This window comes from Thermobia domestica, chromosome 1 (assembly GCF_964235325.1).
Source record: "Thermobia domestica chromosome 1, izTheDome1.hap1.1, whole genome shotgun sequence".
Classification (NCBI taxonomy): Eukaryota; Metazoa; Arthropoda; class Insecta; order Zygentoma; family Lepismatidae; genus Thermobia; species Thermobia domestica.
Window position 1 is genome coordinate 68,892,194 of NC_137454.1, and position 13,836 is coordinate 68,906,029.

The following is a 13,836-nucleotide window of genomic DNA, read 5'->3' on the forward strand; positions in this document are numbered from 1 at the left end:
GCTTGGATGTACAATAAGGTTTGTGGCAAATCAATATATTCATCACTGCTACCACTCACTACAAATTCTATTGGTGAATTTTCAGCTATTGAACTAATTGGTTTGTAGCCAATAATACGATTGTCCAGAACACTGGTTTGCGTGGGTAACGTTGAAAAAATGTCCAATTCACTTTTTACACATTCACAGGATTGGTGATGTAAGAAAGCCATTGTTGAATTAATCAAAAATATCTGGTGACGATGCCAATGATCTCTTCTTCTTCTTATGTGATAATTTACGTCTCTTCGTAGGATTGATGGTGTTGTTGATCGTTGGAAGGTCAACCTCAAACTGAGAGCAGTCATCCCATTTTCGTTTATGATATCCACTTCCCAGCATAGTTTTCAACTTATTTTTAGCTTTTTCTTGTAAATTTGATTTTGCCTCTTGCATACGTTGATGAAACGATTCTTCCAGCGGTTGATTCGAGATTACAACATCATTAATCATATTGGCACCTGATTTTAATAATTCTTTTCCCACAGTTTTAGCTCCTTGCTTCACAAGTGGTAACACTGAACGAAATAAGCCACCAAGGAAACTTCCAATGCCATGTCCTGCTTGATAGGGACTTCCCACATAGACGTTGCCGATACCGGACAACGCTTGTTTTTGGTAGTATTGCAAATACGGATCAGTCATGACGACGACGACGGAAATGTAGTTTTGTACACACCGTTCCAAAGATGAATAGCATACGATGACCTGTGCTATCCCTTATTTCGATTTGTATTTGCTCAAAATTCATTTTTTCCACCGGAACATAATGTGCAGGATTAAAGATTTGTACTGCATGACTTCCAAAAGTATGATTCACAGGATCCATGTTGACAATTCGTAGCAAGGGTACCATTGTATCTCCAACAATGACAGATTCAATAATGTCACAATAGACGTACATTTGTGATGGTAAGCGTAATCGTACATCCGGTGTATATTGTCCCTTTTCCATATCTTTTAAATCACTTTTCGGTTCAAATCCAAGCATTAAACTAACACTTGGTGAGATTTGTACAGAAGTATGGATTTCCTTATTGGGATGTCTTATGAGGCATATATTATTAGTTGCATCATGGGATATAAATAAATTGGTTTCTTTATGATGTATATTAATTGCATAAATAAGATCCCGTATATTGTTATAATAGCGTACAGGGATCGTTACAACTTTCCACGGTTCCTCATCACTACTACTTGATGATTTGTAATATATTTTATTGTTTTTACTGTTAATGTTCAGTAAAGAATGTGGATAATGAATCTCTACAATTGCCACATCCCATTTCTGGCGAAACTCTACACGTCGTTGTAATTTTGTAATATATGAAGTCAATGTATTTTCTGGAAAATAATCCATGGAACTATTACTGGGAAGTGTAACGTAAAAATTTTGATCAGGTTCCATTCTTCTTCAATGAAGTTGCAGGAATCCACGAATTGAATGAGGAAGGATATCCTTTCCACTGGACGAGATACTCCTTTCTGTGACCTTTTGTTCTTGTACGTAATATTTTATCGATGAGGAACGTCGAAGGGATCGGTACTGGTTGTAACTCTTCTCTGTAGAAAACACCATCGATGAGATGATGATTTAAATCCTCTAGTCGATACACTGGTGGGTTTCTTGGTACAATGGCTTTTACTCTGAATATTTTCCCAAGTCCAGTTCTCGAGGTAACCCTTGTCAAAGATACGTTTTGTTTTACTAATACGAACAGTATCACCAACAGATAAATCCATATTTTATTGTCCTGAGAAACGTTTGCAGGTGCCATTTTTAATACTGGAATGCCGACTTTCATTGTATGCTTTTACAAGTAAAGGCAATACTTTGATGTAATTGTATGTTTGATATTTGGTAAAGTATTTCCACATACGATGTTTCAATGTCTGATTAAATCTTTCTGCGATGCTGGCTTTAATATCTGGATCCTTTGTTGTAACATGTTGCACGTTGTGTTTCCTGAGAAACTTTTGTACTGTCTTGTTGGTAAATTCAGTTCCTTGATCACTACGTAGCACAATTGGTTTCCTGTCCTGGAAAATCATTTCAAATGTATTCACTATATCCTCGGCACTTTTTGATTTTAGTGGTACAGCCCATCCGTACCGACTACACATCAATCACTGTAAGAATATAGCGGTAATTGTCATTATAGTTTTGAAGTGATTGTAAATCATTTAAATCACATTCCCATTGATCATCAATATTGTTGACAAGATAAAAATCTCTTCGGAAACGACGACGTACAGGACGATGTAACGTGTAGGTAGGTTGTTTGTTTAACCAAAGTTTTATTTTGGCTAGAGGTATAGATTTTCCTGTGGCTTGACATAATTTCTTTGCAGTAGAAAATGATGCAGGGTGTGCTGGATTGTAGTAAATGGATTTCAACTTTTTGTCCATGGTTTGTACGTTGACCATTGTGGAATGATACGCTTTCTTTTTGGTCGGACTTCTAAAACATCATCATCATCATCTTCTTCTTCTCCGGAAGAAAATAATTCAGGTGCCGGTTTTGGTGGTGCAGATCCGTCAGATGCTGTTGTACTATTATGCTTGACAATATAGTTTAATCTTCGTGGATTACCAATCAATTCTTGAGGTGTGTTTGACGATGCAAGGTAGTTGCAAAACAATTCCCAGCGTTGAGGATTAGAATGTTTCCTCGGTCGAGTCACATCACACATTAAATCTACAATATTGGATCCATGTAGTTTATCATCATTGATGTACACTGTTCCTTTATGATCCCACGTTATTGTGTCATCTTGTTTTAAACGACGGAATAGTAGTTCGGCTTTCTTACGATACATTTGTGGTATTGCGGCTAAAATTTCTTGTTTCGTGCTATCGTCAACATTCGGGACGTCACCATCAAGTTTCATTGATGTAATTGTAAGTGGTATTGTTTCTTCTTGTTTACGCATCACATAAAGATATTTCTGTAATATTCTATTGTACTGATTCCATTTTTTCTTCATCACTTGGATACGATGTATTCAATATAGATTGCATTTCACGATCGAGATTAGATTCTCGATTTTCACTCACACGGGATAATGATGCATGCATTCGTTGAAACATTTCTGGTGGCACTAAAACCATCTTCTTGCTATGTTCCATGATGGTTATTGTTTAAACAAAATACTGGATAACACACTTCCTACAATAGGTGCAAGTAATGCAGGTAAGAATCCTCCTTGTTGTACGGCTAAATGTTTCTTTTTATCCAATGATTTTGTATTGTCTACGAGATAGCGGAGCGTGTTCTTGTAACGCTTTAATCTTGACTTCTGCGCACTTGTCAGTGGAACATTGCCTTTTAAGACATTATAACAACATTCACAAATACTATGACTTAATGAAGCGTCTGCATTGGCAATAATAGCTTTACGCAATCTTGGTTTAGCTTTGTGCAGAGCACGTAGCAGATCAGCGTGTTTCACTGTAGAAGACATCGTGACAGACTAAGTCATTCTTTTCACATGCACAATAATTTAAACATGTTTTGTTGGTACGTAAACATAATGATGCAAATCGTCGGGAAAACTATTTGTACGAAATCGCATTTCATCTGGTGTATCTTGCTTAAGATCCATCAGTAAATAACCATGTGGATTTCTTGTTGCGTCTGCATAACTTTCTTGTAGAAACAGTGGATGTTCAGGCATGATTTGATAACTCATATGCTTGATTTGTGACTTGTCACGTGGATTTTTAAACAACACCAAATACGAACAATTTAAACTCATATTTCTATTTGCTTTACTTTGATGAAATACATTTTGTGTTATAAAAATCACACTAATATTTCGATGATGCGATCCTTTCGTGAACATATCAACAATATCACTATTCACTTCTCGCATATGGTCATCAATAATAATCAAATGTGGTCCATCTTGAGGCTGAAAATCTTTCATTCGTGGAAGTCCTTCGTGAAATTCTACTGGAACAGGCATTGTTGCATACACGTCTTGCCATTCTGCATAATACCAGTATATCTTACGAAATTTCGCATTGATCATGGTTGGGAGATGTGACAGTAATCGCTTCACAAAATACGTTTTTCCACACCCACTAGGTCCTGCGAGAATACAGGTAAATGGATGTTTCCACTGTGTATCCATGATGAACACTAACACCTTGTTTCAAAAATGATGCGTATTTAAAGCGAGTACAAAATTTTGTTGTTTTAGTTTGTAAATTTTTGCACTCACTGGTGTGAAAAGGAAAAACCGTTCATCTGTTTATCGAATAGTTGAAAACCCATTTATTTGTTAATCGAATAGTTGAAAACCGTTTATTTGTTAATCTAATAGTTAAAAACCGGATAAAGTTTAACGGTTAACCGTGAAAGCTGATCACTGTTTGATTTAAATTCTATTTGAAAATTTTTCGTTTGAAATTTGTTTTGAAATTTTTGTTTCAAAAATTTTGTTTGAAAATTTTTTGTTTCAAATTTTGTTTGAAAATTTTTTTTCGTTTCAAAAAATATTGCTTCAAACTTTTTTTTGTTTTCAAAATTCTTTAGTTTAAAAAAAATATTTTCGTTTCAAATTTTTTGTTTGAAAATTTTTCGTTTCAAAATTTTTGTTTGAAAATTTTTAGTTTAAATTTTTTTTTCTTTGAAAATTTTTTAGTTTCAAGATTTTCGTTTAAAAGTTTTCGTTTCAATTTTTGTTTTGAAAACTTTGGTTTGATTTTTTTTAGTTTGAAAGTTGAAAAAAAGTTAAATGCCATGAATCTTTCCTTTCAAAGTTTCCACCTAATTCCTAGAGAATATTAACCAGGGACCTCGTCGCGCATCAAAACCGAATCATCGATCACGTGACCGTACTACACCCGAAGGGTCCTACCAAATTGAAAGAGGATAACCGTCCATACCTTATAACCTTATCAAAGAGGATAAATTGAGTCAATAACCGAACACGTGGTTGTACTAAAAATTTGGCAATAGGACCACCGAAACATATTGAGGTCCTGTATTATGCTTAAATTGGACAATTTCAGTGGACCCCCTTGCCAAATTTTAAGAAGGGTGCATCAATATACCCATGTCTTATGATAGGAAATGGACCCCTGTAATCATATAAGGTAATAGGATCTCATCCAAGGGGATAAAATGGACCAAAAAACCAAACACGTGGTACAACGTATTTCTTACGTTTATATTTTGGCAATTTTGTACCCCTAAAAGGGAACGAGGTGGACCATCCAAATTTATCATGATACATATTGAGGTCCTATACTATAATACCAAATGTTTAAATTGGGCAATTTCCAAAATTTAAGGGGTGGGCCAAGGTACCCCTCCCAAAATTTTAAAGGGGTGCACCAATGTACCTATGTCTTATGATAGATAATGGACCCCTATACATGACCATATAACTATATAAGATAATAGGACCTCATCCAAGGAGATAAATTAGGTCAAAAACCAAACACGTGGTATAACGCATTGCTTACGTTTATATTTTTGGCAATTTTGTACCCCTAAAAGGGAATGAGGTGGACCACCCAAATTTATCATAATACATATTAGGGTCCTATACTATAATACCCAATGTTTAAATTGGGCAATTTCCAAAATTTAAGGGGTGGGCCAAGGTACCCCTTCCAAAATTTTCAAGGGGTGCATTAATATACTCATGTTTTATGAAAGGTAATGAACCTCTGTATACGCCCATATAACTATATAAGGGCCGCGTTTTGGACTTTGACCCCGACCTTTGTGACGTCATAGGTCAAAGGTCAATGACCTTGGCCCGGGGTCAATGACCGAGGGGTACATAGGACCACTCCCTCTAAATTTTGGCAGGGGTACATAGGACCACCCCCCTTAAATTTTGGAAATTGCCAAATCTAAAAATTTGGTATGGTAGCCTAGGACCACAGTATGTACCTCTATCAATATTGGGGTCTATGTCGTTCCCTTTCATGGGTAAAAAATTGCCAAAAAGTTAAATTTCGGGGGTTTTCGACCTAATTTATCCCCTAATTCAAAGGGGATAAATTAGGTCGAAAACCCCCGAAATTTGACTTTTTGGCAATTTTTTACCCATGAAAGGGAACGACATAGACCCCAATATTGATAGAGGTACATACTGTGGTCCTAGGCTACCATACCAAATTTTTAGATTTGGCAATTTCCAAAATTTAAGGGGGGTGGTCCTATGTACCCCTGCCAAAATTTAGGGGGCGGGCCATGGTACCCTTGCCAAAATTTAGAGGGGGTGGTCCTATGTACCCCTCGGTCATTGACCCCGGGCCAAGGTCATTGACCTTTGACCTATGACGTCACAAAGGTCGGGGTCAAAGTCCAAAACGCGGCCAAGTCACGCAATTACTATTATGGCATTCCCAAACCTGATGAAACACTTCAAAACGTGCTTACGCTGCTCGAAGGTCAAGCGTGCTCCTGTCATCTTCTATCTCACTAACCGTTGTTCCATGATTGTTGCATGATATATTAAATTTATCGCGCAACACCGTGCTGACAGTGCCGACATCTGTTGAGCGAGAAACCGTACTACAACATAATTTTAACTGAAAACAATTGACAATGCCAAAAAACCATACTACAACATACTAAAATTTCAGAACAATTGTCAATACAAGTATTCTGATACAGTACGATAAAGAGTGTAAACATTTTTCTGGCGAACTCTGTATAAAAACAAAAGAATGGAGAAGTTAAAGCGATAAAGATCGAAGTAAATAAATAAATATATGACACAAAGAATTAAATCCAATGATAACAAAATAACATGGAAGAAAATTAAGAAGGGTTTTATTTTGTCTAAGAGTCCTGCACGAAGCTAAGTTGTAGCTAATTTATCTACCCCAGCTGGAAGACGCCAAGACAGTATAACTGGATTAGAGTAGCAAGTTACTTTCCCTTGGGTTCAAACAGGGTATATGGAAAACTGGAAATATTAGAAGCTGAAATTAAAAGATAATTACTACATCAATTATGAAAACCAACTAAACACGAACTGACGGACAGGAAAGTAAAACCATATGTATGAAAATTCATTAAATATATAACTCAACACAAAATGTCCTTACATAAAAGTTGTGATCACAAACATCATCGGTGAAGGGGTGAAGTGGAGTAACTCGAAAAATCGTGATTTGAGTTATGAACAGTATCCATTCTTATTTAACCTCCTCCATCAACCATAAAACATTCATAGCTGAATTCCTTACATTAACGGAGACATAAACTTTCTTGAAATGGCGTTATATTAAAACAAGCAGAAGATATATCGTTAAACGTGAAAATTTATCATACTTCTGTAAAATTATAAAAATCATGATACGCCACTTAGCCCCTTCATCGACGACATACGCAAAATCTAAATATATTGACTTAGCTTTCAAGCCCCCAAGAACTCGTCAACAGCGTATAGAGAAGAGAGAAGAAAAGAAGGAAAACACGTAAGAGTTAACTTACTGTTAGTCATTTCGAACAGTCTGTAGGATAAAGAACAAAACATCAAAAAGAAAATAGGCCTATACCCTTCTACATTTGTCAACATACCAAATGATTGGTAAAATACGTACTTAACACTTCATTAAATATGAATAAATAACACGACGTAAATGTTTATTTTGATATTAACACACGTAACAGAAACTAACCTCGACCGAAAGGTCTTCTTTTCTTCTTAAAACTTCGTTTCAGAGTCTTTTTCTCTTTCTCCACGATTGGTTTCAAGGGTTCTTCTCCCTCTAAAGTCCCTCTTCTGCGGGCTTCCTCTGTATGTTTCCGTTGATGAATACGAAACGAAATTTTTGACGTGAACACTTCGTCGCAATGACGACACTGAAATTGTTAAAAGTAATTATATATTTGTATATTTTTTTTTAAAAAAAAAATGACTGCTTTGGTAATAAGATTTCAGGAACTACCAAAATCTTCCAACATTAGAATGTTACTTAAAGATAGCTAAATTAATGACGTTAATACTACGTGCCTATTTTTTTTGAACATAGTGTTGTACAGAATGCGATAAAATGTATCTTCTTTACACCTAAAGTGACTGATTACTGCTTCATTAGCAGTGTTCGTCAACACTTAATACAAGGTTCCTACACAAAATACCACTTTTTCATATTTACAGGAGCTTTGAAGGACTTTCTACAATTTCTGCGTAACAAATCATCATACCAAAGTATATATCAATTGAGATTGTTATTACTATTGTTTAAATGCAAGGTACCAAGCCTTCTTGACATGTGGTTTTCCCTTTGTTTTCATATATACTCACAATACAAAACAAAATAACACTTCTATCAGAATATTGCGAGCTGTGATGATATTTAATGAGAAACAAGCAAAAAAGGCTAATAACCACCGCAAAAAAAGAAGAAGAAGAAAAAAGAGTTGCCTACATGTAAGAAGAAGCGCTTTCAGAAGAACCTTCTTCCATCATCAGCTAGCTTAAAATTCAAAAAGGATTTAAAACATGAAGAAGAATATGGAACGGTAAAAAAGATTAAAAGGATAAAGAAATGTAAAATACAAATCTTCTGTCAAAAATTAAACACATGAAAGTGGGCACTTACTGTCATTGTACGCTGCTGTTCACTGTTTTCTTTTCTTTCTTTGCAGATGGCGAAAATATATAGTGAAAAGATTACTTCAAATCATATTTATTTCTCCCCCTATCCAAATTAAGTATGGGTTTCTCTTTATGGATGTAATATGAGTCTTTGATTTTTCGTTCCGTTGTTGTTTTTGCTTTCTCAATTAAACATGAATCTGTTATGTTATGGTTATAATCTCTAAGATGCATGTAGACCAGACAGCAGATTTGTGTTTTACATCTCTTTACCCTTTTAACCATTTTTTAATCTTTTCATATTCTCCTTTTTTTAAATCCTTCTTGAATTTTAAGCTAGCTGATGATGCAAGAAGGTTCTTCCGAAAGCGCTTTTTCTTACATGTAGGAAACTCTGCTATTTTTTGCGGTGAGTATTAGCCTTTTTTTTAACTTGTTTCTCATTAAAATAACATTTATATGGTAGTTCTGGAAAAAACACTGAAGGTACTAAATATTGGGTAATCTAAAAAGTATTGAGCCTTTTACACTCGAGATGGCGTTAGTGTCCCAAATTCTGTTATATGAAAATGAAATGAAATCTTTGAGTTTACGTCCCACGGTTATGCCGGCTAGGCTAAAGGAGACGGTGATGATGAGAAATGAATGAAATGGTGGAATGAAGAAAGTGAGAGGAAACGAGAGAACATCGAGGAAACCCACGCTCACGGTATTTATCCTCCACAAAGTTCACTTGGCACGAGCTGGGATCGAACCAGGGACCCCAAGCACCAGAGGTGAACGCTCTACCACTGAGCCACCGCGGCTCTAAGTTATATGAATCGCAGTGAGTGAGGCCTAATGTCATTTGACCACTGACAGTTAAAGCTAGTAGGCGTGCAAGAAGTTTGGAATTCTTATAATCAAACATAAGGTACTGCACAATAGAGACGAATGAACTTTCCACAAAACTGCGCTACATTTTACAGTTTTATTTCGACAAAGGTGCAAATGCTGCACAGGCTCGTGAAGAAATTTGTGCTGTTTATGGGCAAGATATGTTATCAAAAGTAACACCCAGAAGAGGATTCAGTTGCCTACATTTTTGGGCAAGATGTTATCAAAAGTAACACCCAGAAGAGGGTTCCGTCGCCTACACTTTTGGAAAGATATGTTATCAAAGGTAACACCCAAAAGAGGGTTCAGTTGCCTACATTTTTGGACAAGATATGTTATCAAAAGTAACACCCAGAAGAGGGTTCAGTTGCCTACATTTTTGGACAAGATATGTTATCAAAAGTAACACCCAGAACAGGGTTCAGTTGCCTACATTTTTGGCAAGATGTTATCAAAAGTAACACCCAAAGAGAGTTCAGTTGCCTTCATTTTTGGACAAGATATGTTATCAAAAGTAACACCCAGAAGAGGGTTCAGTTGCCTACATTTTTGGACAAGATATGTTATCAAAAGTAACACCCAGAACAGGGTTCAGTTGCCTACATTTTTGGCAAGATGTTATCAAAAGTAACACCCAGAAGAGGGTTCCGTCGCCTACATTTTTGGACAAGATATGTTATCAAAAGTAACACCCAGAAGAGGGTTCAGTTGCCTACATTTTTGGCAAGATGTTATCAAAAGTAACACCCAAAGAGGGTTCCGTCGCCTACATTTTTGGGCAAGATATGTTATCAAAAGTAACACCCAGAAGAGGATTCAGTTGCCTTCATTTTTGGACAAGATATGTTATCAAAAGTAACACCCAGAAGAGGGTTCAGCCGCCTACATTTTTGGGAAGATATGTTATCAAAAGTAACATCCAGAAGAAGGTTAGTCGCCTACGTTCTGTAAATTGCGATGTCTAAAGTGCTCCTTGCAGTGGGCGACTACTCACAGATTTAACTTTCAGTTTTATCCTATGATTATTTACTGCTTTTGAATATCAGCATATGGATTATTGAATTTTATCCCGTGTAACACGTTTTTGTACGGTTCAATACCGTTCTTGAGTCGTGAGGCCAGCTTGTATGTAACCCGATCTTAATTTTCTTTACCATTAATCTGTTGCTTAACTATTCGAAATTGTTTAGGTCATGTTTAAATTTGTGAAAAGAAACTGGTTTCATACTTGTGCTTTATTTAATATTTATACAATTCTCGGATATAGTTTTTTTCTACCGAACATTCTCACTCTTCTTTGTCATTTTATTATTTATTAGATACAGACTACATTTTAGCTTGCGCCATAGAAAAAAGTAGTAGTCACGCTTAACAGTCAATGCAAAACTGTCAATACACGTGCATTTGTTTACGATGTTGTACATTCTAAGCGCGGGTCCAATATAGGATGTGATTTTGTCGTATTGCAAAGGGTACTGCGAAGAAAATTAATATATCTAACAGGACAGTGCATGCAAAATATAAGTAGATTATTTTGTGCTTACACAGCCGTGAATATCCCGTGGAGACTTAAAATGAAATTACAAAGAAGACTTTACACACATGCCTCTCTCAGTGGTACAGGTAACTACACGGCGTGACAAATATCTTGGCATTTGAAGGCGGCGCTCCAAGTTTCCTTACATGCTGCTAGCAAATGAGAGGCCAGCGGTATTGCCACGTTCATTTTGTACACATTCACGTCTATCCTCTGCCACCTGATCGCGCTGTAGTTCGTCCGCTTAACCATAGCAACACCCCTTAGCACTCGACAATATCGCGTCAGAGCTTGCGTTTTATTCGTTTGGCTGAAATGCCAAGATGTTTGTCACAGGCTATAATGGGGAGCCTGGGTTCCAGGCCCCATGAATACCGTTGAACCACAGGTAAGGTTCTTTAAATTTTTAGAAGAGGTCATGACGCCACCTCCTCTTTTCTAGCAAAACATCCTAGTTATGACAATGGGTTTAGGTGAAAGAGAAAAAGAATATTGCAGTAATACGACATTGTTGAATACTTTCATATTTTCTGAAAATCATCTTCAATTACCTTAAACACTATTATAAAGGAAAATACAATTATATCTCTTTTTGGTCCCTTGCACATTTATCTAATTAAATTTTACACTAACTGCCATATTGTCCGAATATGTACAAAATTGTTAATATAAAAAACAGCTTCGTAAATAACATACTTTTATAACTTGCAGCCTAGTCTCTCTTGAAAAAAGGAATGATGTCAGACAGGACTGTACCATTTGTATCACTCTTCTGCGACTGTGCCGTGCTGTTGCACGACTCTCAAAGCTCGACTTGACTGACACTTAAAATTTACTATTAATGTGTTTCCACTGCGTTTCCACGGAGTATTCAAATCAAACTGAGTATACCACCAGAACTGAACTTGGAGTGATAACCACCAGAGGAAAAAATGCAATGAAAACTGGGATTTAAATCTTAAAAGCTTTGAATTGGGAAGTTTTTCAGTTATATATTTTCAAACTATGTATAGTATTTTATGCTGCTTTTTTTTCATCATTCAATTTTACATTAAAATCATCTAGAAAAAAAAACTACATTCAGACCAATAGAGTTAATACAGTATGATAATAATAATAATAATAATAATAATAATAATAATAATAAAAACTCGCACCTCCAGTCCTTATACTTAAGCCAACGTTTAAATTCAACATATAGCTTAGATCAGTGGTTCCCAACTGCTGTGTAGTGACACATTAGTCTGTTGTGAAGTTCCATAGGATGTGTTGCGAAATTTTAAAAATCATGAAGAATCTAATAATTCGTTAAAATGAATTTTGAGACAGACTCTACTAGTCAACACCTCCAACGGCAGCAACAGTGTCCAGTACTGAATGCAGTTTATTCTAGCTTTGGAACTGCGTTGCCTTACTTGAAAGTAAAATATGACCAAAGTAAATCACTTTTTAATAAATAATAGTGATACATTGTCGAAACTGTAGCAGAATTATTTATTAAAAGTGATTTTACTTTTATTTAATGCTCAATACTATATAGTCACTAAGAGGTTCAAGCACTCAATTTCACATCCTTTCAGAACAAGTGTTATTTTTGTATAAGGTGTTCTAAAAATGGCGCCCATGGACTCCAGAGTACCATTTTACAAGTAAAAATAAAGTGATATATGTATACGAGGGCTGTCCAGAAAGTGACAGACGTTTTGGCCTATCGCGGCAGTGGGCGGGGCTGTAGTCACCATCTTGGTGTCAGAACGTTGTCATACTCAGTACGCATCCACCTGTGGTAGCGCGAGAACTGTAACGCACTTACTATGCTTTCTGTGACGAGTTACAATGTGCGCTGCAATAGAAAATCCCGCCTCCAATGAGGTGCATTCTGTGATCAGGTTTGATTGAAAAAAAAATCCATCATCAACTGTGCGCGCCGGCGAAAACCTAGCTCGAAGGTATTGCTTTTTTCACGACAACGCACGGCCAGGTGTGCATAAAGCTCTTGCACGGTTTTGGATGGGAGGTGTTCGATCACCCACCATATAGCACGGATTTTGCGCCGAGCGACTACCATCTTTTCCCAGCAATGAAGACATGGCTCACTACACGACGTTTTGATACTGACGCCGAACTGTATGCCAGTGTAAGCCAGTGGTTGAAATATCGCAGGCGGAGATTTCTACCGCAACAGTATTGAAAAACTTGTGCTACGGTATGATAAGTGCCTTAATTTGCTTGGCAATTACCGGTATGTGGAAAAAATAGCTTAAGTGTACCTTCAAATGTATTTAATGCAATTTGGTTTGTTCATTCAGTTATTTTTTTATTTCAAATATATATATATATATAACACCACCTTTCGGGTCTTCGTCGGAGATGCTATTGCAGTATGTGGCAACATCGTAGATAAAGAACCATAGAGTACTGTAGATTTACCAATCCATCAAATAGATGCATTAATTCTTTCCAGACGGTAGTTAAAAGTCGATATACGTTGACACTAATACTATTTATTAGTGTAACAATCGATGTAACTGTTCGATAAATTCGTAGAGCAATGTTAATGGTTCCAATTTAATTTACGTTGTTACATAGATATTTTTTAATTTCCATAGCAGTTGAAGGAGATCTCAGAGGGTATATAATTATAACAGCATTTTCGCTATATTCTGATTAGAAGAATAGCACTCTGTTGTCCGTGGGCGTCATTTTTAGAACATTCGATATAAAATATACATATATTTATTTTTTCATATCTTGCTCAACCCCGAATCACCCTTATGTACGCCTACGCCACTAACTTACGCTATTAT

At 36.2% G+C, this 13,836-nt stretch overlaps 1 protein-coding gene across 4 annotated transcripts in view; it reads right to left on the reverse strand.

Annotated features, from left to right (window-relative positions):
* The window catches only part of LOC145685750 (uncharacterized), a 72,799-nt gene that overhangs the window by 15,839 nt on the left and 43,124 nt on the right, over positions 1–13,836 (reverse strand). For all 4 annotated transcript variants that reach the window (XM_081758271.1, XM_081758254.1, XM_081758262.1 and 1 more), the window contains one exon: positions 7,694–7,877. In XM_081758271.1, the coding sequence (XP_081614397.1) occupies positions 7,694–7,877 (184 nt within the window). The remainder of the gene's footprint in view (positions 1–7,693; positions 7,878–13,836) is intronic.